At 38.3% G+C, this 27281-nt stretch overlaps 2 protein-coding genes and 1 long non-coding RNA gene across 3 annotated transcripts; 1 reads left to right on the top strand and 2 right to left on the bottom strand.

Annotated features, from left to right (window-relative positions):
• Positions 1-41: 41 nt before the first annotated feature.
• Positions 42-6767, bottom strand: LOC131803861 (uncharacterized). The gene is made up of 3 exons (XR_009342804.1): positions 6707-6767; positions 6490-6542; positions 42-164 (listed from the first exon to the last, which is right to left on the bottom strand). It is a non-coding gene; the product is annotated as an uncharacterized LOC131803861 (long non-coding RNA).
• Positions 6768-7964: 1197 nt separating this feature from the next.
• On the top strand, positions 7965-18052 carry LOC101898152 (reticulocalbin-2). The gene is made up of 4 exons (XM_005186368.4): positions 7965-7984; positions 13210-13916; positions 13984-14131; positions 17391-18052. The coding sequence occupies exons 2-4, from the start codon at positions 13712-13714 to the stop codon at positions 18046-18048; spliced, it is 1011 nt and encodes a 336-aa protein (XP_005186425.1). The 5' UTR covers positions 7965-7984; positions 13210-13711; the 3' UTR covers positions 18049-18052.
• Positions 18053-23982: 5930 nt separating this feature from the next.
• Positions 23983-27245, bottom strand: LOC109611599 (SPRY domain-containing SOCS box protein 3). Its single transcript, XM_020037783.2, has 2 exons — positions 26554-27245; positions 23983-24724 (listed from the first exon to the last, which is right to left on the bottom strand). Exons 1-2 carry the CDS (start codon positions 27226-27228, stop codon positions 24473-24475), a joined length of 927 nt encoding a protein of 308 aa, XP_019893342.2. The 5' UTR covers positions 27229-27245; the 3' UTR covers positions 23983-24472.
• Between the last annotated feature and the right edge of the window lie 36 nt (positions 27246-27281).

Below are 27281 nucleotides of genomic sequence, written 5' to 3' on the forward strand. Positions count from 1 at the left end.
CTTCTTTTTACTTTAGATATATTGTTGCTATGCTTCTAGCGTTTTTTCTTTGTTTTGTTTTTTTTTTTTTACTTCTGGCTATGCGCTAATTCACTTTTATTATTGTTATTATTATATTTTCCATGCACAAGTCGTTGCTACCTTTGGCTGAGCTTAGCTGTTAACTATTTTGAAGATTTTGTGTCATTTAATTTTGCGTTAAATGGCCATTTGTATTAACAAGGTTAGGTTGTTGCACACACACAATGTTGATGACTGTGGGGGGTGAGGGTTTTGGCTAGACATGGACATGGAAAAGCAAAACATGGTTGAGACTGGTTAGGAACTCACGTTGCCCGTTCCAGTCGTGTTCTATGGGAGTTGATATATGAAAGTAATTGTAATTTAATAACATCTCGAAATATATAATATTGACCCCACAATTATATACAGCGTGAGATAAAAAAAAATTCAACAAAGTCAAACTCCATAATTTTTAATTTTTTTTTTAAATTTTATTGAATGAAGGCAAAAACTGTCGGAAATAGCATCAAATTTAAGAATAAGTTTAGATTTGTTCGAATTGGTCACCTTTGGCATGAATTATGACCTTCAAACGGCCAATGAAACCGTCACAAGCTGCCGTCGAAGCGCTTGTTTGAGGTGATCGAGGTGATTGGTATTTTTTAGTGCCAACCATGCTTTCCAAAATACTCCAGACACAATAGTCCAACGGATTGATAGCCGCAGATTTTGGTGGCCATTGTGTGCTGGAAATGAAGCGAGGAACCCATTTTGTAAACATTCTTGGGTGGCGCGTGCTGAGTCCTGTTGGAATGTCCAAGGTCTGCGGCCAAAGGCTTTAATACACCCTCTAGAATATTTTCGCGATAATATTCGGCATTTATTCTGATGCCACGGTCTATTAATACGAGCGGCCGAGTTCTGGTGGCCAACCGAAGGTGCACATTTTCAGCTGACCTCTTTGTCAAGTAAACACGATCATTTTGTTTACTTACCAAAGAGGTCAGCTGAAAATGGGTTTTCGAATTTGGCGAAATTGATTTTTTTCCAACAAAATTTTCTGCTGATGTTGCTGTTTTCTTCTGTCCACTTCCTTGACGTCGGGCTACGCTACCAGTATCACGGGAACAAGGGGTGGTACGAGACACAAAAAATTTATTCACATTTAAATGCTGGAGTGCTCTAACGATAGCCACTTGTGGTTTTCCAGCCAAATTGAACTCCATCACGAATAAAATTCTCACCAAAATGCTTTTGTACGCTTGTAAACAATATAACGAGCTGTAACTGGAATAATTTTAACAGCTGTCGGACGAGTGGTTTAGAAATGACATCAGCCTGAAGTTGGTTGCAGTTTTTCATCTCACCCTGTACTCTAAGATTACAGACGAATATTGTAAGAAAAATCGAACGGGGTCCTAAGGGAAATTGGCTCAAACCAAATAGTACTGCCTGCTGTCTCCTTTCGACAGAACCCCATAGACAATTTTCAGTGGCAGAAATGAAGGACAATTTTCGAGTTTCGATATTTCACCTGCCAAATAGTCTTTGCCCCTTGTTAGATAACGTTGGACATCTGGGGTTCAATGCTCTCTACCACTTCTTCATCTTCACATAGTAGCCTTAAGGTAAGATATCTGATACTTCAGTGGCCAGTCGATGTGCCTGCTGTGATTCTTAGATCAGACCTACAAAGTGTTAAAAGGGTACTTGTTCTTCTCGAGATTATCGGCCGATTTCCAAGTGTCATCTTAGTCAACTACGCTTTTTTGGAGGCAGTTGATATAATTGCTTGTTGATGGTTTAACAGACTTATTAATCGACTGGGATCCGCCTTGAGCTAACACATCAGCCGCTTCATTCCCCACTTTGTTGGCAACATGCTGAATCCCAGCAATTCTTAATGAATCCACGTATTTCAGGTCGATGTTTTCTTGCAGTCAAAAATGGCTCTCGATTTAATGGCACTTGACAGCTTTGAGGGCAGTGAGTTTCACTATCGACATATACAAGGTGGCGCAAAAGTAATCCTCCTATCATAAATTTATGATTGGCTCCTAATGTTAGCCATCCTTAATCACAACCAAGAAGAAGATGATTTTTCATCAAAAATAATCATAAGCGATGATGCCCATTTCTATCTTAGCGGGAACGTAAATAAGCAAAATTTACGCTTCTGGGGCCGAACTTTTAATACCCTCCACCATTGGATAAAGAAAACATTTTTATATAGGAGTGTCTTGGTTCGTCGTGTACGAATACCAGTAAAAATGTTTGGATAGCCCGAGCTAGAACCTATTATTACCAACAAATACCAATTAATAGACAAATCCGTGTAAAATTGTGACAAAAATCATGAAAATAACCAATATCGGGAGGTGGCGTTATATGAGGGTTATTCGAAGGGTGTATTCAAGCCTTGGGCACGCAAACATTTTGTCCGCAGACCTTCGATATTCCGTTATATGAGGGTTATTCAAAGGGTGTATTCAAGCCTTGGCACGCAAACATTTTGTCCGCAGACCTTCGACATTTAAACAGGTCTCAGTACCATCGCACTCAGCACGCTCCACCCAACAATGTTTACAAAATGAGGAATCTCGCTTCCTTTCCAGCTCATAATTGCCACTAAAATCTCCGGATACCAATCCATTGGACTATTGTGTCTGGAGTATTTTGAAAAGCAAGGTTGACACTAAAAAATACCTACGTGTCGATCACCTCAAGCAAAGCGCTTCGCCGGGAATGGGCCAAAATACCGCAGAGCCACATTCGGGCAGCGTGTGACGGTTTCATTGGCCGTGAAGACCATAATTCGTGCCAAAGGTGATCAAATCGAAAAAATCTAAACATATTCTAAAATTTGAAGCTATTTCCGAAATTTTTTGCTTTCATTCAATAAAATTTAAAAAAAAAAATGTACAAATTATGGCGTTTGATTTTGTTGTAGTTTTTTTTTCTCAACCTGTAGTATGAATTTCGCCCTCGAAAAAATTTATTTTAAACTCCACGATTTTAATCAGATTGTCAACAATAATAATAATAATAATAATACAAAAATCCACATTTAAACCTCTAAAATTTTTTGAAGAATATTCTTCAATTATACGCCTTAACAGATCCACCATAACAGATCTTAAAATAAACAACGTTTAAAATTTTAATAGCTTTTTCAAAGACTATCCTTTAATATTCATGTTTTGTTGTCTCCTATAATCCTTAACAATATTTATAAATATTCATTAAAATATATTTAAACCTTCACGCTAATATCGCAGTAAGTTCTTTGAAAAATATTCTCAAATAATTGCTGAACAATCAACTCCCTAAAAATAGCGTTGAAAATGCTCTTCATATCTGTATAGTTTGTGACGATGACAGAAGCATGACCATTTTCTTTGTGACACTGTTGGTCAGTAATAGGAGATTGATGGGTAGGCAGACTGTCCTGCATGTCAAATATAAAAATGAACAATTTAATCACAAGCAGTTGAATTGATGTCCAGGGTATAGCGGTGTGTACGTTTATATGACGTAAATGTCCTTGTGTTTGAATATTCCAAACTTTGTATTGCTTTAAAACAAGACAAATATGAGAATATGAAGATAAACAATTCCCTGTTGGAATAACCCATTGCTCACAGCACGCATGTATGATGTATTACTTATTCATATTTCACGGGGATTTTGAAAGGGATATGTCGATGAAGAAATTCCACGAAAACTAAGGTTTGTTTAATTTTAAAATGTTGTTTTTTGTTTAATGTCCACATTGCATGCCAATAATGAAATAATAATGGACTATCATCACAGCAAAGTTTTATGACATTATTGGAGGAAAGCTACTACGAAGCAAGTTGCTGTGGAAGGGGGGAGAAGTGAGTAGCATTTAGATTATAGGTTAGGTTACAGGATGCGCAGCTATACTGGAGTCGGCAGCTGCTTCACTCGGAGACCATTGGTCCATTGTGTTCATCGTAGGAAGAATCAGTGATGGTAAGAAAGATGTAAATTGAGAAAAAAGAAGAGACAGAAATATATAGTTATATGAAGGCTTGCCAAGCCATGATATGCTTTTATCAAATCTGTGAAGTTTCTATATCCCAACTACTGAATAACATACAGGGTGAGATGATAAGACTGCAAAAAACTTCAGACTGCTGTCATTTCTAAGCCACTCGTCCGACTTGTTTACAAGCGTACAAAAGCATTTTGCAACAGAAATGGTTCGAAAAGTAAAGAAGCAACTTGATCGAAACACGCGGCGCAGTGGCCGAAAAATGGTTTGTGAGCTGAAGTGGTGAACTGCCGAATTTGGTTTTCTCGATGAGAAAACATTCGTTGTATACCAGTTTGTAAACAAACAAAATGAGTGTGTGATCGGCGCTTGCCAAAGAGGTCAGCTGAAAATGTGCACCTTCGGTTAGCCAACAGAACTCAAACGCCGGCCATGGTGATGGTGTGGGCCGCCATAACAGACGATGGTTCCTCTCCGCTCGTATTAATCGACCGTGGCATCGGAATAAATGCCGAATATTATCGCAAAAATATTCTAGACGGTGTATTAAAGCCTTTGGCACGTAAACATTTTGGTCGCAGACCTTGGACATTCCAAAAGGACTCAGCACCATCGCACTCAGAACGTTGGACTATTGTGCCTGGAGTATTTTGGAAAGCAATATTGGCACTAAAAAATACCAAAGTGTCGATCACCTCAAGCAAGCGCTTCGCCAGGAATGGGCCAAAAAACAATAGAGCAAGATTCGGTCGGCGTGTGACGATTTCATTGGCCGTTTGAAGGTCATAAATCGTGTCAAAGATGACTAATTCGAACAAATCTAAACTTATTGTAAAATTTGATGCTATTTCCGACATTTTTTGCTTTCATTCAATAAAATTAAAAAAAATGTTGCAGTTTTTTTTATCTCACCCTGTATTGTTTATCCAATTTGTTAGTTTTGTTTTCCGCAGCCGTAATCTCCACGCTGTAACAACGATTTCTGGGGAATTATTTCAAATGCATCTAAGAAATACCTTTGCTAACTTTTATCGAGATCGGTTCAGATTTGGATATAGCTCCCATATATATCTTCGCCCGATTTGTATTTTATTGCGCACCAAACGTGTCATATTTGCCCAAATGTGATCTGGCACTTACGACCAATTTGAGTCTAGAAACTACTATGTCAAATTTGGTGAAAATCGGTTCAAATATAGCTATAGCTTTATTTGTTTTCCACAGCCGTAATATGCACTCCGTATCAAGGATAATCAGGGAAATATATCAAGTTCAGCTTAGAAATTTCTTTGTCAAATTTTTTCGAGATTGGTTCAGATTTGGATACATATCTTTATCAACTTTCAAGCTAAAACTTTTATTTTTTATGTGAAGCTCTACTAAATATGCAAAGTGGTGTGAGGTATCATAAAGTCGGACCCGCCCGACTTTGAGACTTTCTTTACTGGTTTTAGTATGGCTTCATATTTATGTTCTTTTAGGGGAAATTTATTAAAAATCATTAAAATCAGCTATAATCTGATATTTTGGTTTCTGTGTGGTTTGATCAATTCCCCTCAAACAATATTCAATAAAGTTCTGGTCCCTAATACAAAGGAACTTCCACACTCAAAGGATTTTGATGAAAGCCTATTTGGACATAGGTCAAGTCTACTCATAGTGGAGCGTTTGGCCCAATCGAACTTAACTTTCGTTTTACTTGTTTAAATTGTGTTCAAAATGTAGTTTCCTGAGAAGAAATTCCAGGCGACAAAACCACTTTCTGTGATGGTGATTTTCCTCTCACTTTCCACACATATACCTATGTGTGTTGATGATACAATACCACTTTTGAAGGCGACTTAATGGTTTCATTCATTCAATATTCCTAAAGTGCTGGAAAACACGACATGTTGGCCACTTGCTAACCACCTCCCACATATCAATATAATTTCACCTCAGGTTTATTAGGGGAAATGACCTAAATCAGTTTTGATGAAAAATTATATGGTAAATTGGGGTTTTTTTAAACTTTGTATAAAAATGCAATTATAGTTACATTAAGCCTCTGCAAATTGTGTTGGCAAGATGACGTCGTGTAATAAACTGCCATATTGTATTCTTACATTTAGATCTCAGATAAGAGATAAGTTAATAAACATATTAATTCTTCGTGTTCCCTTATATGGACCCACACAAACAACCTGACACTCTTTATTTGGAATGTTGACTCCTCACTTTCTCGTTCATGTGTACTGACTGACTGTCTAACCTTCACCAAGAGGGCCTTATGCACACACACACATACACGACATAAATATGGGATGGGATGCACGTACTTATATGCGAAATTGCAGTGTTAATGAACTTTTCCAATGTTAACCACCAACCCATTTTAATGAAGATGCAGACATGTATATATACATAAATATAGAAATAAAAAATGTGTTTGTATTAAAGTAATTTTTAACAAATTATGATATCCTTACTCAAATGAAAGTTTATGAAATGAAAAATTGTTTGTTGTTGTTGTTATTGTGTCCTATGTCAACAGATTAGATTTATTAGTTATGGCCCGTCATCATATGTTCAAACTCACACTTTTATTGAAATTTGTTTTATTTTCCTTTGGGAAATAATTATTTTGGAAATGTTTTTTTTTTTTTCAATTTTTCAATAGAGTCCTCAGATCTAAATTTAGCTTACAATTTATTTGCACAAAATCGACTTTTCACCGCAAAAAATTTAACTTCACTTTACCTTAAGACGACAACAAAAACATTGTCATTTTGCAAAAAGGGTTGCCAGTATCTTTCGGGGTCTTTTCCCCATAATCCCAAAAATGTGTGTAAATCTCCACAGTTTATTTTTTCACAAAGTGAGAACATTTGAATGTTAATTGTTTTATATTAAATAAATGACATTGCTTTTACTTCGTTTTTTACTGCTTTACTATTTTTACAATGAAGGACATTTGAGGTTTAAACAAATTGCCGTCCATATTGAATCCAATAAGGAAAAATACCCTCATTTTGGGAAAATCCCCAATAATGACAAGGTTAATAGGTATATATAGATCGATTTTTGACTATAAATTTATAACATGGGCAATATAATGGCGTTGTTCCGCCACCTTTTTATATCCCCTATCACAAAATTTAATTTGTTGGAAATGGTGGAAATACATAAAGCGCATATTTGACTGGCTTAAGTGATCGGCTGGCTTCTTCGTAGATGAACAAAGGAGTTTTAGGTTGACTTAGTTCGATTTTGGCCCTAGGCTCCCTTGTTCATTTCCGAAGAAGCCAGCCCATGACTTAAGCCAGCCAGATAAGCCCTTTATGTATTCCCACCTTTAGTTCTACCATGGTCGCAAACTTTTACATTTTTTTGTAATTGAGCCTAAATTCTAACATTTTTATTTTTGTTTTTTGTTGAAATGCCAATGAGAATATAGCATTACTAGAACAGGGGCTGGATTCTTGTTCTATGAAAATATGAAATGAAAAATATTTCCTTTATAAAATTTTTCATTTGACATTTCTTTCCTTTATAAAAGTTTTCATTTCACATTTTCATAGAACAAGAATTGAGGCCCAGAACAAACGATCAATTCATGATATTGCCACATCAATGAAAATAACAATACCATTGATATGCTGTTTGGTAACTCTACTTTGTGCTAGACTACAAAGCAAAGCTATTTTGTTGGCGGCGCGCTGAAAAATGTTGTCGGCGGCGATAGTCATTCGACTTGTGCATTTATTCGTTATCGATAGCGGCTATTATCGAAAAAAAAGGAACGGCGGCGATTTACAATCGTTTCGCTTCCACCTCTGTTAGTGTTATGTTGTTGTTAAAAAAGAAATAATATAAAAATTTAAGTTTTTTGAATAAAAATCCTTCTAGTTCTGGCAATTTCTAGAAAAGTGCATTGCCTTAATAGACGATAAATTAAATTTAAAGATTTCCGAGCGGGAAAAGGTAAGTTTTTCATAAAACATATGGAAGGAAACATTTTTTTGCCTTCCGCCGCAATTGTTGGTGAACAACAAATTCGGGGAAATGGTTGCTTTGTTTGGGCAATATTTTGTGGCGTGATAATTTTGAGAAAGTACAATATTTTGGAAATGTATGTCGGGATATAAAATGAGTTTTGTGCAGTTTTGATGTTCCCCAGGAAGAATGTGACTAAATGCAAGACTTTCGGTCTGCGTAAGGATTAGTGATAGTCATAGAGGCCGGCAACGCAGCATATCTGGTAAAAAATTCAATCAACCTGCATGTAGCTCCTCAAATCTATTAATAATATGTCTGGTGCTGAAAATTACTTTGGCGAGATGGATTATGTTATGGTGCATTTTTTTTACCACAAAGAAAAAAGTAGGAAGGTTTTAAATCACTAGATCTCGGTGGCAATTTTGAGAGATGATTCGTCCGGGACTCTTTCCCGTATAGAGGAAATAGTTTCGTTACATGTGTGGCACGCATTCTTGTTGAAAGTAAATGTCCAGATTAATACCATTCAATTTTGACCATTAACTATAGCTGTGGTTCCAAACTCATTTTTGAGTAGCAAGGTCATCTAACACCGTTGGACCATTATTCGTATTGAGAGACTTCTTAACAAAAACTTGCGTTTTCCGACCACACAGATGGAACAATTTAGATTCTTGACCTAGCTACCGGTATGAAAATATACCTTATCAGTCGATAGGATTTTCGATGGAATCTAGGATAATTTTAATATGGACTTGGAATTCTGGAATTCAAAAAGCCACTGGCATCAAAAAAAAAAAAATGATCTAAAATTTATAAATCTTCCTGGAGGCTCGAAATGTTTCGGCTAAGTCCACGACAATTTGGAGATTTTGTACATCACCGACTGATTTTAGATATTTGTTTTGACTTTTTTAATTTTATCTACAACTAATTCAGTCAAATCATCTGACGGATCTTTCTCTTAATTTATCGGATAACCACCTCATTAACATACTAATGAAGAGAGTGAGTGAGGCAGAGAACTCGACAAAGGTCAATTAAGTTCACACATTTGCCTTTGGCATCATCAAACGTAATGATGTAAACGATATTCAGATCAATTTTTAACAACCAAAAGAAATGAACACGCACGCACGCGACTGCCAAAGACATGACGTGGATAAAAGAAAAACGAATGAACGAACGATACAAGAGAACCATAATAATATAAACAAAAAATAAACAAAACAATTCAATACAGCTTCCAAATATTCACTCAAACTTATACAAATATGTACACACACACATTTTCGGTGGGGATGGAACAATTTTTTTGGTACTATAACATATTTAGCTGGGTAATTTTCAGCACAGAAAATTACATATCTTTGTATATCTTTAACTGTGAAGGTCTTACGTTTGAATACTCCACCGATCCTCAGGAGATAAGAAAGAAACCTTCTATATATAGAATGGTCAATGGGAGACCTGCAGATAGAAAGTTCCAAACAATAAAAAAACATAAAGGAAGGTGTTTTCTATTTATAGTTGTCCTACATGGCCTTCTATCCATATAGACCTGTAGATGGCGTTTGAGTTTTTTTTTTTTAGTGATTGAAGGATTTTGTGGCCCTATCAGTCTAAAGAGGACATTTAAAAAGTTTTAATTTACCTTCCAAAGAACCCTTACCGATGTAGGTCACCAAAAGTCATATTTACCAAAGACCTATAGATAATTTTCTTAGTGTGTAAGACCTATTGAAGGTATTCAATTTAGAGAATACTTATTGTAGGTCTCATATTTAAGAAAATCTACTGAAGAGCTTCTATTTCAGAAAAATCTATTGAGGGGCTCGATCCATAGATAGTATTGTAATGGCAATGGGCTTATTGAGGATTATTGGTCTTCTATCTCTTCTATCTATAAGAGAAATTGGGAATTTATAGGAGACTTAATGAAGGTCTTCTATGTACAGAGGGCTTAGTAAAGATCTTCTATGTCTAGATGTTATATTGTAGGTCTTCTGTCCACAGAGAAACTACTGAATTTCGTGTATCTGTGGAGAACCGATACAAGTTCATTGTCTAGAAGGTTTTCTATTTAAGGTTTTCCTTCAAATCACCAATTGAAAGCCTCACAATAAAGATGTCCACAACCTCTACTTCATGAAAATGAATACCTCAATGTTCCTATAAGAAGTCCCCCAGATGCTCTACAAATATTCCACACGTCTTCTGTAAAAAGCATCCCAGGTAACATATAAAAATACCACCAGTTCTCCACAACCAGATCTAAAGGTGCTTTCCATGAAGACCTATAGATCTTCAGAGCTACAGAAGAAGCCCTCCGGACCTATTTAAGAAGACTCCCAGGTCTTTTAAAGACCTGGAAGAACACCTGGTCCTCTCCAAGAAGACCTCTCGGTTCTGTATTAAAAAGGCACCCGCTCCTTTTTAAGAAGACCCCAGGTCCTACATGCAAAATCTCCAAGAACCTCCGAATGAAGTCTTTCAGGTCAAGTCCTCTATAAGAAGACAAATAGGACCCCGCTATTAATACATTCTGGTCGCCTTTAAGCTGGTCACTTTAAGAAGCCTTCCCGGTCCTCTATAAGAAGAATACCAGGTCCACTATGAGAAAATCTTCAGGTTCTCTATAAGAAAACCTCCAGGTTCTACTATGAGAAGACCTCTGAAATGTCTGAGAACATCACTAGGTCCTCGCAAAGAAAACCTCCCGGTCCCCTCCAATAAGACCTCCATGTCCTCTATGAGAAAACCTCCAGGTTCTCTTTAAGAAGACCTCCCGGTCCTCTATAAGAAGGTCCCCGAGTCCTTTATAAAAAGTCCTCAAGATTCTTCAAACGAAGTCTTTCAGGTTTATTATGAAAAGACATTCAGGTCCTCTATAAGAAGACATATAGTTATTCTATTAGTCGACCTGTAGGTCCTTTACGAGAAGACCTCCGGATGTGTCTCAGATATTGTACAAAAAGTACTTGAAGTCCTCAATAAGTAAACCTATATGTCCTATGTAGAAAGGTTCTCCGTAAGAGAATATAAGTTGACTCACATGTATTCTATTAAAAAGACCTCCAGGCATTCTATAAGAAGATCTCCACGTTTTCTATAATGAAACCTTCGGGTCTTTTAAAAGAAATCCCCCAGATACTCAAAAAGAGTTTCTACATTAAAAGGCCTACAGTTCCTTTATAAGACCTCCATGTCTTCTATAAGTAGACTCTCAAGTCCTCCTTAAGAAGACCTCTTTGTAGATTTAAACAAGTAAAAAAGCTGTAAGTTTGGCCGGGCCGGGCCTCCACCATTTAGAACGAATTTGGCAATACTCAAAAACAATAAAATCCGTTAAAAATTCTGTTAAAATCTTTTAAATACTGAATGTAGCTATTATATTAGGATCTATACGATGACATGAACCTGCGTTGGTAACATTTGTCATAAGCTCTTACAATATTCGAAATTGAAAAAACTGCGAAATTTAAAAAAAATCGGTTATAATGTCGATAAAATCAAGATACCGAATATCGGGAGGCGCCGTTATATGAGGGCTATACGAAAACATGGACCTGCACAGACAATTTTCTGTCTTAGGCTGTACTATCCATTACGAACTTCAAATACCAAATTTGAAAGAATTCTGGTGAAAATTGTCCCTAAAATCATTAAAATACCAAATATCGGGAGGTACCGTTATATGGGGGCTATACGAAGACGTCGACCTTCACAATTTTCTGTCTTAGGCTGTAGTATCCATTACGAACTTCAAACACCAAATTTGAAACAATTCCGGTGAATAAATTTGCTAAAATCATCAAAATACCGAATATCGGAAGGTACCGTTATAAAGGGGCTATAACAAAACGTGGACCTACATTTTCAATACCAAAAGTCCTGCAGACATAACATACATTTGAGCAAAATTTTATCAATCTACTTCAATTCGTTCGGAAGCTAGAGTGATTTCCACAGACGGACAGACGAACAGACATCGCTAATTCGACATAGAATTTTATGCTCAGCATACAAAGACGTCCACACCTTCTACTAAACCCCCATGAAAATGAAGAACTCATGTCTCCCATAAGACCTCCATTCCACACATCTTCTGTAAAAAGCCTTCCAGGATCCTCCAAACGAAGTCCTTCAGGTTTATTATGAAAAGACCTTCAGGTCCTCTACGAGAAGACCTCCGGAAGTGTCTCAAATATTGTATAAAAAGTACTTGAAGTCCTCAATAAGTAAACCTATATGTCCTATGTAGAAAGGTTCTCCGTAAGGGAATATAAATTGACTCACATGAAGATCTCCACGTTTTCTATAAGAAAAGCTTCAGGTGTTTCGAAAGAAGTCCCCCAGATACTGAAAAAGAGTTTCTACATTAAAAGGCCTACAGTTCCAGTTACAGAATTTAAACAAAACCCGCCAGGTCTTCCTTAAAAAAGACTTCAAATTCATTTATAAGAAGACCTCAGATCTTCTTTCATGTTTCCTATAGGAAACTCCGTTCCTTCTAAAGAACTTTCTGATCTCCAGGTTTTCTGAAAGACCTCGTATTTACATAAGATGACCTGAAAGTCCTCTACAAAAAGACATCAAGGCCCTACCATATTCAAGAAATCTACCAGATTCTCAATAAGAATGCTTCCAAGTCCTCAATAAAAAGATTTTCAGGTCCGGATCTTTTAAAGCACTTTCTGATTATTTGTAAAACGACTTTCAGGGCCTCTATAGGAAGACCTCCAGGTTTCCTAAAAGACCTCAATTTTGCATAAAATGATCTGAAAGTCCTCTATAAGAAGACCTCTCGTTACTTAAAAGAAGTCCCCCAGATTTTCTATAAGAACACTTTCAAATCATTTTCAAGTCCTTCAAATGAAATTTTCTGTGATCCTTATAAGAAGATGACCAGGACCTTTAAACGAAGACTTCAAGGTCCTACATATGAAGACCATCCTCTCTTTCATAAGTAGATTTTGCCACTCATTTATAAAAATGCCACATAATCTATAAAAGAGGACGTGACCTTTAATATAATGTGACGTTTCCGTGGAAATACTTCAGAACTTACCTGAAAGAAATGGTACCTTAAAACTATTTCCATCCCCAATACGACACACACACACTCTTGCCCCGATTTTGAGAGAAGAATTCATTGACTGTTTTCATTTCATTAATGTGTTGTTCTTTTCAAAACATTTTCATTTCAGTCGGCCAGCATAGGTCTTGTGGTCAACATCGTACCGACGTCAAGAATAGTGAGAATACCGGTACAAAATACAAACGCAAATATAGAGAACACCGAGAAGAAAATTGTGGCTGACGCGTGCACAACCTAATAATTCATTTTCATGACATCAAAACTAAAAAACCAATAGTGCTTCTTCACGTCATCCCAAAATAAGGCCAAACTATAACCAAACAGCAACTGTGCAAACAAAGAAAACAGAAAAAAACAACAAGTATTTCAATAATTTTTATTATATCAAAAACAGATATAAAACACATTGCCTGCCTGATCGTCTGTCTGCCTGCCAGCCAGCCAGCCTGCCTTTGAGTCAAGTGCCAACAATACGCAGCAAATTGTAAAAAACACACACCCTCCCAGACAAACAAAACAACAATTTATTTCAAGTGGTTTGAAGGGAACATTTACACGCATTTATTAACCCAGATTGGCGGAAAACCCATTACAAACATCAAACGAAAAACATGTCCAAATTTTGTCTGGTGCTGTGTTGCACAGCCTTCGTTTTAATGGTCAGTACCATGCCAGCCTATGCGGGCATTGCACCCCACAAACATGAAAAACACACAAGTAAGGAGCGTATAAAGGATGGTGTCTATCAGGCCCGCGATGCCCATCATCATGAGAATGGTGAACACAATGTGGAGTTCGATCATGAGGCCATTATAGGTACGTTTGGTTTTTTTTTTTGTAAAAATATATATATTTTTAATCATGGTTTTTTATTTCTTCCCAGGCAATGTCAAAGAGGCCCAAGAATTCGACACCCTATCACCGGAAGAGTCGAAAAAACGTTTGGCCATCCTGATACGCCTTATGGATTTGAACAATGATGAGTACATTGAACGGCACGAGCTGAAAGCATGGATTTTAAGGTCTTTTAAGTGAGTTATTATGTTTGTGCTCTAATAATGCTTTGAAGAATGTTTTTTTTTGTCATCACCAGCAAATTTATTGAATGACCGAACATCATCCCTAGGGCTTATGCAAGCTTATTAAAAACATTTATTTATTTTTTATTTCTTGCGGCAATCATGCTCTAGCATAACATTTGCAGCAGCTTGTATTTGGCTAGGGTGTTGTGTGCCTGAGTGTGTGTGTGAGTGCGTTATTTTCTTAACAAACACACACCAGACATTAACATATTCTATTAACATTTCAATTTGCTGATTGGCAATGGTCGGCCAGCCAGCTAGCCAACCAGCCAAGAAAGTAAGCAAAAGGTCAAACACCTTTAAAGATTCTTGAGATTCTGAAGAAGTTGTTTATATCCAATTGTTGTTTTTGTTTATGCTTCGCATCATTTTATTTTTGTTGTTCTTCGCAACTGTTTGAAGTTCATTTGAATTTGTTGGTATTTTGCAAAATAGCCAGTATTGGTGTGATACGTGTTACCAAGAGATGTTAATGATCAGTGAACCGTTTGAAATTGTAAACGATATATTTCATGCCTTATGTTTTAGGCGGGAATTTCGTTTTAATTTATTCTGAATTCGATTTTGTTTGGAATACGTATGCAGTGTGGCACAAAAGTCATTAACTGTTATTATAAGTAACACAGCACGGAATTTCTTTGGGAGATCTTGTTTGGTATCTCCCGGAAAATACAAGATTCTGGGGAACCATGTCCATCCACAAAATACTTGTGAATTCTCGTGTAGTTGAGGAGGAGCATAGCAGATAAGATTTCAGATTTCTAGAGGTTATTTCGTTATCGGGGTAATTGGATCCATAAAGTCGTGGTCTGTTTTTATTATAACATCCATCATTCTATGAGAATCATGCTGCAGTCAATACGAATTAAGATAGAAAGCTAAATTTTACACAGATATGTCTTTTGTCTGCAAGCAGGTCAAGTTCGAAGATGGGCTACATCGGTCCCCGATATGGTACAGCCCCCATATTCGGTATTTTAATGATTTTAGCCAAATTTTTCAATGGAATTATCTGAAATTCTACACACGGGGTTCTTTGTGAGTACTTTACCCCCTGAAAGAGAATAGTCTACACAGGTCCACGATATCGTATATCCCCCATACCCCCAATTATTCGGTATTTTGATGATTTTAGTCACATTTTTCAATGGAGTTGGCTGAAGAGAATTATCTATATAGGTCTAGAGACTTACCTATGTATGTCCACGACATCGTAGAGTCCCTATAGAATGGTAGCCTCCAATATTCGGATTTTTTAAGATTTAAGTCAACATTTTCAATGGAATTGTTTTAAAATCCATACAAGGCGTTCCTTCTGAGTAATTTACCCCATAGAAGAGAATTGTCTAAATAGGTCCACGTTTTAGTATGGCGCCTATATAACGATACCCCAGATATTAGGTATTTTCATGATTTTTGCGACATTATTCACGGGAATTGTTTCATATTTCGTATAAAAAGTTCGGAACCGTTACTACAGCTTATGACACGAATTACTTATACAGGACCACGTCTTCGTATAGTCCCCATTTGAGCGGTATTTTCGAGGGTATAAAAAATTCGCCCCCCCCCCCCCCCAAATTTAGCAGCTTTTTTAATTGTTGTTCTTGGGAGATTCTTGAGAATTAATAGCCCCTGAATGTTGCACTTTCCATAACCACGGGAGAGCTCTTTCGCGTAGAAAAGAGGCTGAAAGACGTTAAGCATCATCTACGAGTCATTATCAAAGCTAGAGTCGCTCGCATCTTATCCAAAGGGCAACTGATAGGCAGAGAAGTGTAAGTGGGAGACCTCCAGGGCTTTTGAGGAGATCCAACAGGTATTTAATAAAAACTCCTACAGGTCTTTTAAGAAAAGTTTTCCCCAGGCGATTTATAAGCAGACCTCTAGATCGTCCAAAAAATACTCACTAGGCCTTATAGAAGAAGATTCAGAGAGAAACATAAGTGGAAGTCCTCCAGGACTTTTTACGAGGTCATACATGTCTTCTTAAGAGGACATCCACGTTCTTTATTCTAAAACCCCAAGGCTTTCTATTCGGCAAAATTTAAGGTCTTCTTTATGAGAACCTTCTTCAGGTATTTAATAGAAACTGCTCCAGATTTTTTTAAGAAAAGTTTTCCGGCAGGTGATTTATAAGCAGACCTCTAGATCGCTCAGAGAAAGATTTACCAGGACTTTTAGAGGAATACTTAATCTTTTATAAGAAAACTGCTAGGTATTGTATAGGAAGAACTTTTTTAGATCTTCTATAAAAAGGCTCGCTAGGTTTTTTTATGAGAAGTCCTACCCCAGGTCTTCTGTACGAAGGACATACTCTAAGCCTTCTACAAGAAGACCTCCTGAATGTTCTCTATAAGAAGAATCTTCTTAAAGAACATCCTCTAGGTCTTCTACAAAAAGACTTCCTCTTCTATAAGAAGATCTCCTCCAGGTCTTCTACAATAAGACTTCAATCAAGTCTTCTGCGAAAAGACTTCCTTTAAGTCTTCTATAAGAAGACTTCTTTTAGGCCTTCTATGAGAAGACCTCCTGCAGGTCCTCTTTAAAAAGCATCCCCTTTAAGCACCTCCGCCAGGTCTTCTAAAAGAAGTCTTCTTTGAGAAGATCTACTCCAGGTCTTCTATAAGGTCTTTTATGAGATGACCTCCTCCAGGGTTTTTATGAGAAGACCTCGTCCAGGTCTTCTATGAGAAGACCTCGTCCAGGTCTTCTATGAGAAAACCTCGTCCAGGTCTTCTATGATAGGACCTCTTTCTAGATTTTTTATGAGAAGTCCTCTTTATGGTCGTCTATGAGAATGCCTCCTACAGATCTTCTGTGAGGAGATTTGCAAGGCCTTTTATGCTAAGACCTCCTCCCTGCCGTCTATAAAAACATCTCACCCAGGACTTTTAAAACCTTCAGGTCTTCTTAAAGAAGTCCTCCTTTAGTTTTTCAAAAAGTTAGTGCTACAATGAAAAATTTGCAATATTGAATCAAAACAAATCTAAATTGGAAACCATTCAAATTCTTTAAAAATTAAAAAATATTGGAAAAAGATAAAAATTGGTCAAGCTCATAACACTCAAGAAAACATAACAAAATCTCACTCATCAAATTGGAATCCCATCAAATTAAAAGCAGCTGCAATTTTTCAAAATCCCAAAGAACGGACATTAACAAAATTTCCCCTTCAATTTCCATTCTTGTTTTTGCCAACGTCTAGGAAACTGGCCGAAGAAGAGGCAGCCGATCGTTTCGAAGAAATCGATCAGGACAATGACAATCAGGTGACATGGAAGGAGTATTTGCAGGATGTCTATGCCATGGAAGATGAAAACTACAAAAAGGAGCTCATCGATTTCGATAGCTATGACGAGGAGCAGAAAATGATCAAGGACGATAAGGAAATGTTCCAGGCAGCCGATCTAAATCATGATGGTATGTTAAATCCCGAGGAATTTGTACTCTTCCAAAATCCCGAAGAGCATCCACAAATGTTGCCACTGGTGCTGGAACACACAATGCGCGACAAGGATACAAATGGTGATGGCAAAATCGATTTCAAAGAATATGTCGGCGAGACGGCCGATCATCATGACAAGGAATGGTTGATCACCGAGAAGGAACATTTCGACAAGGATTACGATAGCAACAGTGATGGTGTGTTGTCCGGCAATGAGGTGCTAAGTTGGATTGTGCCCAGCAACGATGTGGTTGCCACCGACGAGGTGGATCATTTGTTTGCCGCCACCGATGAGGATCACGATGATCGTTTGTCGTATTTGGAAATTCTCAATAACTACGATACATTTGTGGGCAGTGAGGCCACCGATTACGGAGATCATTTGCAAAATATTCACCATTTGGCGGATGAGTTGTAAGGGATGCCAGGAGATTCTAATACGTATCATATTTGTTTTGATATGCCTCATTAATTAGTCTCAATTTTTTATTTTATTTTTAATTTATAAAACTTGCAATGCAATTTTGGCATTATTTAATTGCTTTATTTCATCGAATTATACCTCCTATTAGTCTCTAAGTTAACCGTGCTATACAAACAATATTTTTATATTTTATTTTTTAATTTTTTTATTTATATACTTTAGTTTTTTTTTATTTAAATATAAGAAATAAAAACTTATATTTTTAACAGACATCAATTGAAATGAGTATCTCTTAATGGCCAAACTAGTGGCAATAAATGTTTGTCCAATTAAAAGTCGACATGGACGACAGAGTATTGCAGACGGCATTCCTAGGCAAGAGGAGGGTATGTATTTGTTATTATTTTTGGCCTATTGCTAATACAGCTTATCTTGCGCCGATTATCCATTTAAATCGCTACAAAAAGTGGTCAATTATTCCCACCTCATTAAATAAATTTGTATAACACCTCATTTTGGAATTTTTTTTATATCCTCCACCATAGTATGAAGGCTATATTAAGTTTGTCACTCCGTTTATAACACATCGAAATATACATTTTAGACCCCACAAAAAATATATATTCTGGATCAGCATAAAATTCTATGTCGATTTAGCGATGTCCGTTTCTCCATCCGTGTGTGAAAATCACTCTAGCTCCCGAACGAAATGAAGTAGGTTGATAAAATTTTACTCAAATGTATATTATGTTTGCAGGATTTTTGGTATTGAAAATGGGTCATGTACAGGGTGAGGTAAAAAAACCGCAACAAAGTCAAACTCCATAATTTTTCCATTTTTTTCTTAATTTTATTTGGATGAAAGCAAAAAATGTCGGAAATAGCAGAAGTAGGTTGATAAAATTTTACACAAATGTATATTATGTCTGCAGGACTTTTGGTATTGAAAATGGGCCATGTACAGGGTAAGATAAAAAACTGCAACAAAGTCAAACGCCATATCTTTTACATTTTTTTTTTAAATTTTAGTTGGATGAAAGCAAAAAATGTCGGAAATTGTATTATAATTTTAGAATAAGTTTAGATTTCTTCGAATTGGCCACCTTTGGCACGAATTATGGCCTTCAGACGGCCAATGAAACCGTCACACGAATTATTGTCTTCAAAAGTTTTGCCAATGAAACCGTCGCAGCGATGAAGCGAGAAACCTCATTTTGTAACCATTCTTGGGTGGCGCGTGCTGAGTGTGATGGTGCTGAGTCCTATTGGAATGTCCAAGGTCTTCGGCCAAAATGTTTGCGGGCCCAAAGCTTTAATACACCCTCCAGAATATTTTCACGATAATATTCGGCATTTATTCTGATGCCACGGTCGGTTAATACGTGCAGAGAGCGACCATCGGCTGCTATGACAGTCCACACCATCACCATGGCCGGCGCTGTGTGAGTTCTGGTGGCCAACCGAAGGTGCGCATTATCAGCTGACCTATTTGGCAAGTAAACACGATCATTTTGTTTGTTTAAAAACTGCTGGACAACGAATGTTTTCTCATCGGAGAAAACCAAATTCGGCAGTTCACCACTTTCGTCGAAGCGAGGCAACTCTTTAGCTCTTTTGAGTCTATTTTCTGTTCTGTTTCTGTTGCGGTGTAAGTTCTTGCACTTTTTGGAATTTCAATGGCTTTACTCCGAGCTCATTTTTCAATATTTGCCGAATGAAATATTGCGATATGTTCAGCTCATATCGGCCACTGCGATGCGGTTTTCGATCAAGTCGCTTCTTCATTTTTTGAACCATTTCTGCTGGTGTTGCTAATTTCTTCTGTCCACTTCTTTGACGTCGAGCTACGCTACCAGTATCACAGTAACGAGCGATGGTACGAGACACAAAAGATTTATTTACATTTAAATGCTGGAGTGCTCTAACGATAGCCACTTGTGGTTTTCCAGCCAAATATAAAGAAATCACACTACCACGCTTGAATTCCATCACGAATAACTTTCTTTCTGGAAAATTCTCAACAAAATGCTTTGGTACGCTTGTAAACAATGAAATGAGCTGTCACTGGGATAATTTTAACTGCTGTCGGACGAGTGGCTTAGAAATGACAGCAGTCTGAAATTGGTTACAGTTTTTTCATCTCACCCTTTATATTCTGGATCAGCATAAAATTCAATATCTATTCTAGCACACCAGACGTTCACTAGCTCACCAGAGCTTCCAAACGAAATGAAGTAGGTTGATAAAATTTTATTAATGTATATTCTGTCTGCAGGACTTTTGGAAATTGGCCATGTAGGTCCACGCCCTTGTATAGCCCCATATAACGGCTCCTCCCGATATTCGGTATTTTGATGATTTTAGCGACATTATTCACCGGAAATGTTTCAAATTGGTGTTAGAAGTTCGTAATGGATACTATAGCCTATGACAGAAAATTATCTGTGGAGGTCCACGTCTTCGTATAGCCCCGATATAACTGTACTTCCTTATTTTCCATATTTTGGTAATTTAAACGACATTATTCACCGGAATTGTTCCAAATTTGGTGTTAGAAGTTCGTAATGGATACTATAGCCTATGACAGAAAATTATCTGTGGAGGTCCACGTCTTCGTATAGCCCCCAAAATAACGGCGCCTCCCGATATTTAGTATTCTGATGATTTTAGCGACATTAATCACAGGAATTGTTTCAAATTTGGTATTTGAAATTCGTAATGGATACTACAGCCTATGACAGAAAATTGTCTGTGCAGGTTCACGTCTTCGCATAGCCACCATATAACGGCACCTCCCGATTTTCGGTATTTTGATGATTTTTGCGACATTATTCACTGGAATTGTTTCAAATTTGACATTTGAAGTTCGTAATGGATGGACTGCAGCCTATGAAAGAAAATTGTCTGTGCAGGTTCACGTCTTCGTATAGCCCCCATATAACGGTACCTCTCGATTTTCGGTATTTTGATGATTTTAGCGACATTATTCACCGATCTTTTTTTCAAGTTTCGCATCTGAATATTGTAGTGGATTATGACAAAATTTGCCTATGCAGGTCCACGTTTTCGTATAGACCCTAATATAACGGCTACATTCGGTATTTTTAAGATTTTTATAAAATTTTTAGCGTTTTTTTTTTGAAAATTGCCAAATTTGTCCCAAATTGTGAAGGGTATTCAAAGTTCGGCAGGGCTGAACATACAACTTTTTTACTTCTTAAAAATAAAATAGTTTTTTATTTATATTTTTTATTGAAATAATATATGTATTTTGTTTTGAGTTTATTACATCGATAAGAGTTTATTATTATTTGTTTTTTTATTTAACAACTATTTGTTTACACAAAAATTTCTCAATATGCATAGTCAATTAAATACAAATAAATATTATGATTACATTTTATTATTATTTTGTTGTTCTTTTAAATCCTAAAGAATATTAAAATACATAGTTTAATTTTGTTATTAATATTATTATTATTATTGATCTACTTAAAAGTTATGCGTTTTGTTAAAACAAAACACTGACTAGAATTCACTCATCTTTTCGTCGTGCTGACATAATTTACAATAGCAAAAAATAAAGTGAAGAGGAGAAGAATAGAAATTATAATAATTATATAATAATTGTAAAAAAAAAACTAGGTAAGAAATTAAATAATTGAAGAAGAAAATTTACAGGATGGAACCTGATTGAGATCATTTGAAGAAATGTGGAATGTGTTTCAAATTTTAAGTTCGAACAATGTAAAAATTTCCACAAAACTAGATATCCGTAGTTTAAGATGGACGTAGCATAATATGATACATTTCATCCTCACCAGAGGTTCCCTAGCTCACCAGGAGCTCACAAGAGGTTCAATAGCTTACCCGAGTTTCACTAGTTCACCAGAGGTTCATTAGTTCACCAGAGGTTAACTAATTCACAAGAGGTTTATTTGATCACCAGAGTTTCACTAGCACACCATAGGTTTACAAGTTCACCAGAGGTTCACTAGTTTATAGAGGTTCCCTAGCTCACCAGAGGTTCACTAGCTCATCAGAGGTTCACTACTTCACCAGAGGTTCCCCAGAGATTCACTAGCCCACCAGATGTTCACTACCCACCAGAGGTTCACTAGCTCAAGAGATGTTCACTACCTCACCTGATGTTCACTAGCTCACCAGAGGCTCCTCAGAGTTCACCAGAGATTCTCTAGCCCAACAGAGGTTCACTAGATCACCAGAGGTTCACTAGCTCACCAGAGATTCACTAACTCATCAGAGGTTCATTAATTCACCAGAGGTTTCCCAGAGTTCACAAGAGATTCACTAGCCCACCAGAGGTTCACTAGTTCACCAGAGGTTTACTAGTTCACCAGAGATTCACTAGTTCACCAGAGGTTCACTAGTTCACCAGAGGTTCACTAGTTCACCAGAGGTTCACTAGCTCACCAGAGGTTCACTAGTTCACCAGAGGTTCACTAGTTCACCAGAGGTTCACTAGTTCACCAGAGCTTTACTAGTTCACAAGTTCACTAGCTCACCAGAGGTTCACCAGTTCACCAGAGGTTCACTAGTTCACCAGAGGTTCACTAGTTCACCAGAGGTTCACTAGTTCACCAGAGGTTCACTAGTTCACCAGAGGTTCACTAGTTCACCAGAGCTTTACTAGTTCACCAGAAGTTCACTAGCTCACCAGAGGTTTACCAGCTCACCAGAGGTTCACCAGCTCACCAGATCTTCACTAGCTCACCAGAGGTTCACTAGCTCACCTGATGTTCACTAGCTCACCAGAGGTTCACTAATTCACCAGAGGTTCACTAATTCACAGGAGATTCACTAGTTCACCAGAGCATCACTAGCTCACCAGAAGCTCATAAGAGGTTCAATAGCTCACTAGAGTTGCACTGTCTCACAAGAGGTTCACTAGCTCACCAGAGTTTCACTAGCTTACTAGAGATTCACTAGTTCACCAGAGGTTCACTAGCTCACTAGAGATTCACTAGTTCACCAGAGGTTCACTAGGCACCAGAGGTTTACTAGCTCACCAGAGGTTCCAAGCTCACCAGAGGTTCACTAGTTCACCAGACGTTCTCTAGCTTACCAGAGGTTCACTAGCTCACCAGAGGTTCACTAGCTCACCAGAGATTCACTAATTCACCAGAGGTTCACTAGCTCACCAGAAGTTCACTAGTTCACCATAGGTTAACTTGTTCACCAGAGGTTCGCTAGTTCACCAGAGGTTCGCTAGTTCACCAGAGGTTCACTGGCCCACCAAAAGTTCACTGGCTCACCAGAGGTTCACTAGCTCACCAAATATTCACTAGCTCACCAGAGGTTCACTAATTCACCATAGGTTCACTAATTCACAGGAGGTTCACTAGTTCACCAGAGGATCACTAGCTCACCAGAAGCTCATAAGAGGTTCAATAGCTCACCATAGTTCCACTGTCTCACAAGAGGTTCACCAGCTCACCAGAGGTTCACTAGCTTACTAGAGATTCGCTAGTTCACCAGAGGTTCACTGGCCCACCAAAAGTTCACTGGCTCACCAGACGTTCACTAGCTTACCAGAGGTTCACTAGCTCACCAGAGGTTTACTTGTGGCACACTCGCTTTCCATTTGGTTCACTAGTTCACCGAGGGTACACTACCTCACTAGTTGGTTGACTAGTTGCCCAGGGCTTCACCAGCTCACCAGTGGTTCACAGATCATCAAAGGGCTCACTAGCTCACCTATTGGCAGTATTATTCTAAATATTTTGAATTACTTAAAAGAAAAATGAACAATTAAAAAAAAATAAACATCAATATAAACAGAATACATACAAAACAACAACAAAATTTATAAAAAAAAAAATATAAAAATAATAAAATGTACAAAAAAATTAAAACTTATATCACATTATTGCACCAACTTGGCCTGTCTTTTTTTGTTGATCTTGCTTTAATTTGAAATCATTTGACTAGAAGTTTATTAATTTTTTCTTACATTTCGAAAAGTAAATAAATGACTAGAACTTTGTTTTTAAGAATTACGAAAATTTTACAATATTTAAATTTGAAAAGAAGAGAAAAAAAAGATAGGAATTTCTTTTCAACGCTAATGGCTAAAAGCTCCTTAACATCTGATCTGGATGCCTATAAACAGTATGACAAAATAGTTATTTGTTATAAATCTATTTTTCTTTTTTTTTGGAAAACTCTTCTAATACTTTTTTTTTTGAGTTATTTATGCTAGTATGGCACTGCAAGCTTCACGGTTATATCAAATTTGTTTGTTTGAAAGCTTTGTTGGCTTTTCTAGTTTCTAGTTAAAGTAATTGTTGCTAACACAAATGAGAGAAAATACTTAACTCGAATGCCGGTTGGCCATTTAGTTTCATTTGTTATCCCCCTGGTGGTTCCGCTTTGGTTTGCGTCCCTATATTTGTGTCTAAAAATCAAATAACATATCATAGTTATCCACCTGACGCAGCGTTCGCAAGTCATAGAAGGTTTCACCCAAATAATTCGTAATAATCGAGGGTAGCTTTAATTTGTTCAAATCCTCCCGTTGTCGAATGTGTTTCAAAACCTCGGCTCGACATCGATCCTGTAGTTGGCCTATGTCGCTACGTGTATTTTTCAGTGTCATTTCGGTTTTCGCCGCCGTGGAACAAACTATCGGGTAGAGAGGTTCTTTGATCTGTAATAAGAGAAGGATAGGAGAGAAAATCGTTATTAGAGTATGTCTCAAGTCTACAAAAATTCCCAATAAATCACAAGCTTTTTCCTTATTAAGAGTTATTATGAAGTGAGCTCTCGAACTCTTTTTGGGTGGCTAGCCAGTGACAAGTTCACCAATGGCTCACAAATTCACCAATGGCTCACAAGTTCACCAGTGGCTCACAAATTCACCAGTGGCTCACAACTTCACCAGTGGCTTAAAAGTTCACCAGTGGCTCACAAGTTCAGCAGTGGCTCGCTAGCTCACCAGTGGTTCACAAGTTCAGCAGAGGATCGCAAGTTCACCAGTGGCTCAATAGTTCACCAGTGGCTCACTAGTTCACCAGTGGCTCACGAGTTCACCAGTGGCTCACTAGTTCACCAGTGGCTCACGAGTTCACCAGTGGCTCACGAGTTCACCAGTGGCTCACTAGTTCACTAGTGGCTCATAAGTTCACCAGTGGCTCACTAGTTCACCAGTGGCTCACAAGTTCACCAGTGGATCACAAGTTCACCAGTGGCTCACTAGTTCACCAGTGACTCACTAGTTCGCCAGTGACTCACTAGTTCCCCATTGGCTCAATACTTCACCAGTGGCTCACTAGTTCACCAGTGGCTCAAAAGTTCACCAGTGGCTCACTAGTTCACCAGTGGCTCACTAGTTCACCAGTGGCTCACAAGTTCATCAGTGGCTCTCTAGTTAACCAGTGGCTCACAAGTTCATCAGTGGCTCTCTAGTTCACCAGTAGCTCACAACTTCACCAGTGGCTTACAAGTTCACCAGTGGCTCACTAGTTCACCAGTGGCTCACAAGTTCACCAGTGGCTCTCTAGTTCACCAGTGGCTCACAAGTTCAGTAGGGCTCGCTAGTTCACACGTGGCTCACAAATTCATCAGTGGCTCAAAAGTTCACCAGTGGCTCACAAGTTCACCAGTGGCTCACTAGTTCACCAGTGGCTCACGAGTTCACCAGTGGCTCACTAGTTCACCAGTGGCTCACGAGTTCACCAGTGGCTCACGAGTTCACCAGTGGCTCACTAGTTCACCAGTGGCTCACGAGTTCACCAGTGGCTCACTAGTTCACCAGTGGCTCACAAGTTCATCAGTGGCTCAAAAGTTCAGCAGTGGCTCAAAAGTTCACCTGTGGCTCACAAGTTCAGCAGAGGCTCGCTAGTTCACCAGTGGCTCGCTAGTTCAACAGTGTCTCACAAGTTCATCAGTGGCTCACTAGTTCACCAGTGGCTCACAAGTTCACCGGTGGCTCACTAGTTCACCAGTGGCTCACTAGTTCACCAGTGGCTCATTAGTTCACCAGTGGCTCACTAGGTCACCAGTGGCCTACTAGTTCACCAATGGCTCAATACTTCACGAGTGGTTCACCAGTTCACAAGTGGCTCACAAGTTCACCAGTGGCTCACAAGTTCACCAGTGGCTCACAGGTTCACCAGTGGCTCACTCAGTTCACCAGTGGTTCCCTAGTTCACCAGTGGCTCACTCAGTTCACCAGTGGCTCACTCAGTTCTCCAGTGGCTCACTAGTCAAAAGTAGATTGACTAGATCAGAGGTTGGTTGAACAGCTTTCTACTTTTGGCTAGCTCACCAGTTGGTTCAATGGCTCACCTGTTGGTTTCCTAGCTCACCAGATGGTGTCCTAGCTCACCAGTTGGTTTCCTAGATCACCAGATGGTTCCCTAGTTTGCCTGGGGCTTCACTAGCTCCTCTCTGATTCTTCAGCTCGCCATTTTCTCCTCCTGAGAAATTTTCCTCTACTCCCCCGTTTTTTTAATCCCCTCTCCCCCCTCTACTCACCGCATACAATCCACGATATGCCACACCCAAACATTCACCATCCTTGTAGTACGTCAACGTGCCCGCAATGCCATCGAACAGAATACCCACCACTGTGGGTTGATTCTCTTTAAAGCGATCCGTGTACATCAACGCCACGCCCTTGTGCCACAATACGCCCTTGTGCGACAGACCCCAGCCGTGTTCATTTTCTCCCAAAATATTACGAAATGAATTGGCATGGAGGCGGGCCTTTCGAGTGCCAATGCCGAACATAATGCTGGTGCCGAATATTCTCTTCGAGACATGTAGTTCCCAATAGAAACGGCCATTGTTGAGTGGCCGTTCGCCCTGAACTCCAGCGGTGCCTTTACTCCAATTCGGATGAAAATGTACGGTGCGATCATTTTCACCACTCAACACAATCTCTTTGGAGCGATGCCTTCGGCTCCAGGTCCAATTGTCTTCACAACCATGTTCCAGAGGTATGGCGAGTTTTTTGTTGTTGCTACAGTTGTTGTTGTCGTGGTTGTGGTTGCTGGTACTGCTACTGGGACGTTTGCTGGCATTCGTTGTGGAACTATTGTGGCTACGGACTGAACGTTTACGCTGGCGCGGTGAGGTACTGGGCGATGTGGCTGTGCTGGAGGGGCTGCCACTGCCACTGCCGCTACTGCTGCTATCGCTTGATGTCATTGTTGTTGTTGTTAGCTTGTTTGTTTGATTTCCAAGTGGTAATTCAATTGTTT

Source organism: Musca domestica, unplaced genomic scaffold, assembly GCF_030504385.1.
Source record: "Musca domestica strain aabys unplaced genomic scaffold, Musca_domestica.polishedcontigs.V.1.1 34, whole genome shotgun sequence".
In the NCBI taxonomy this organism is placed as follows: Eukaryota; Metazoa; Arthropoda; class Insecta; order Diptera; family Muscidae; genus Musca; species Musca domestica.

Excerpts from the sequence above, each read along its gene's own strand:
- LOC101898152 (XM_005186368.4), top strand. The coding sequence starts at position 13,712 with ATGTCCAAATTTTGTCTGGTGCTGTGTTGCACAGCCTTCGTTTTAATG. Across the intron at positions 13,917-13,983 it reads CGATCATGAGGCCATTATAG|GCAATGTCAAAGAGGCCCAA; the intron begins GTACGTTTGGTT and ends ATTTCTTCCCAG. Across the intron at positions 14,132-17,390 it reads TGGATTTTAAGGTCTTTTAA|GAAACTGGCCGAAGAAGAGG; the intron begins GTGAGTTATTAT and ends GCCAACGTCTAG.
- LOC109611599 (XM_020037783.2), bottom strand. The coding sequence starts at position 27,228 with ATGACATCAAGCGATAGCAGCAGTAGCGGCAGTGGCAGTGGCAGCCCC. Across the intron at positions 24,725-26,553 it reads CATATCGTGGATTGTATGCG|ATCAAAGAACCTCTCTACCC; the intron begins GTGAGTAGAGGG and ends CTCTTATTACAG.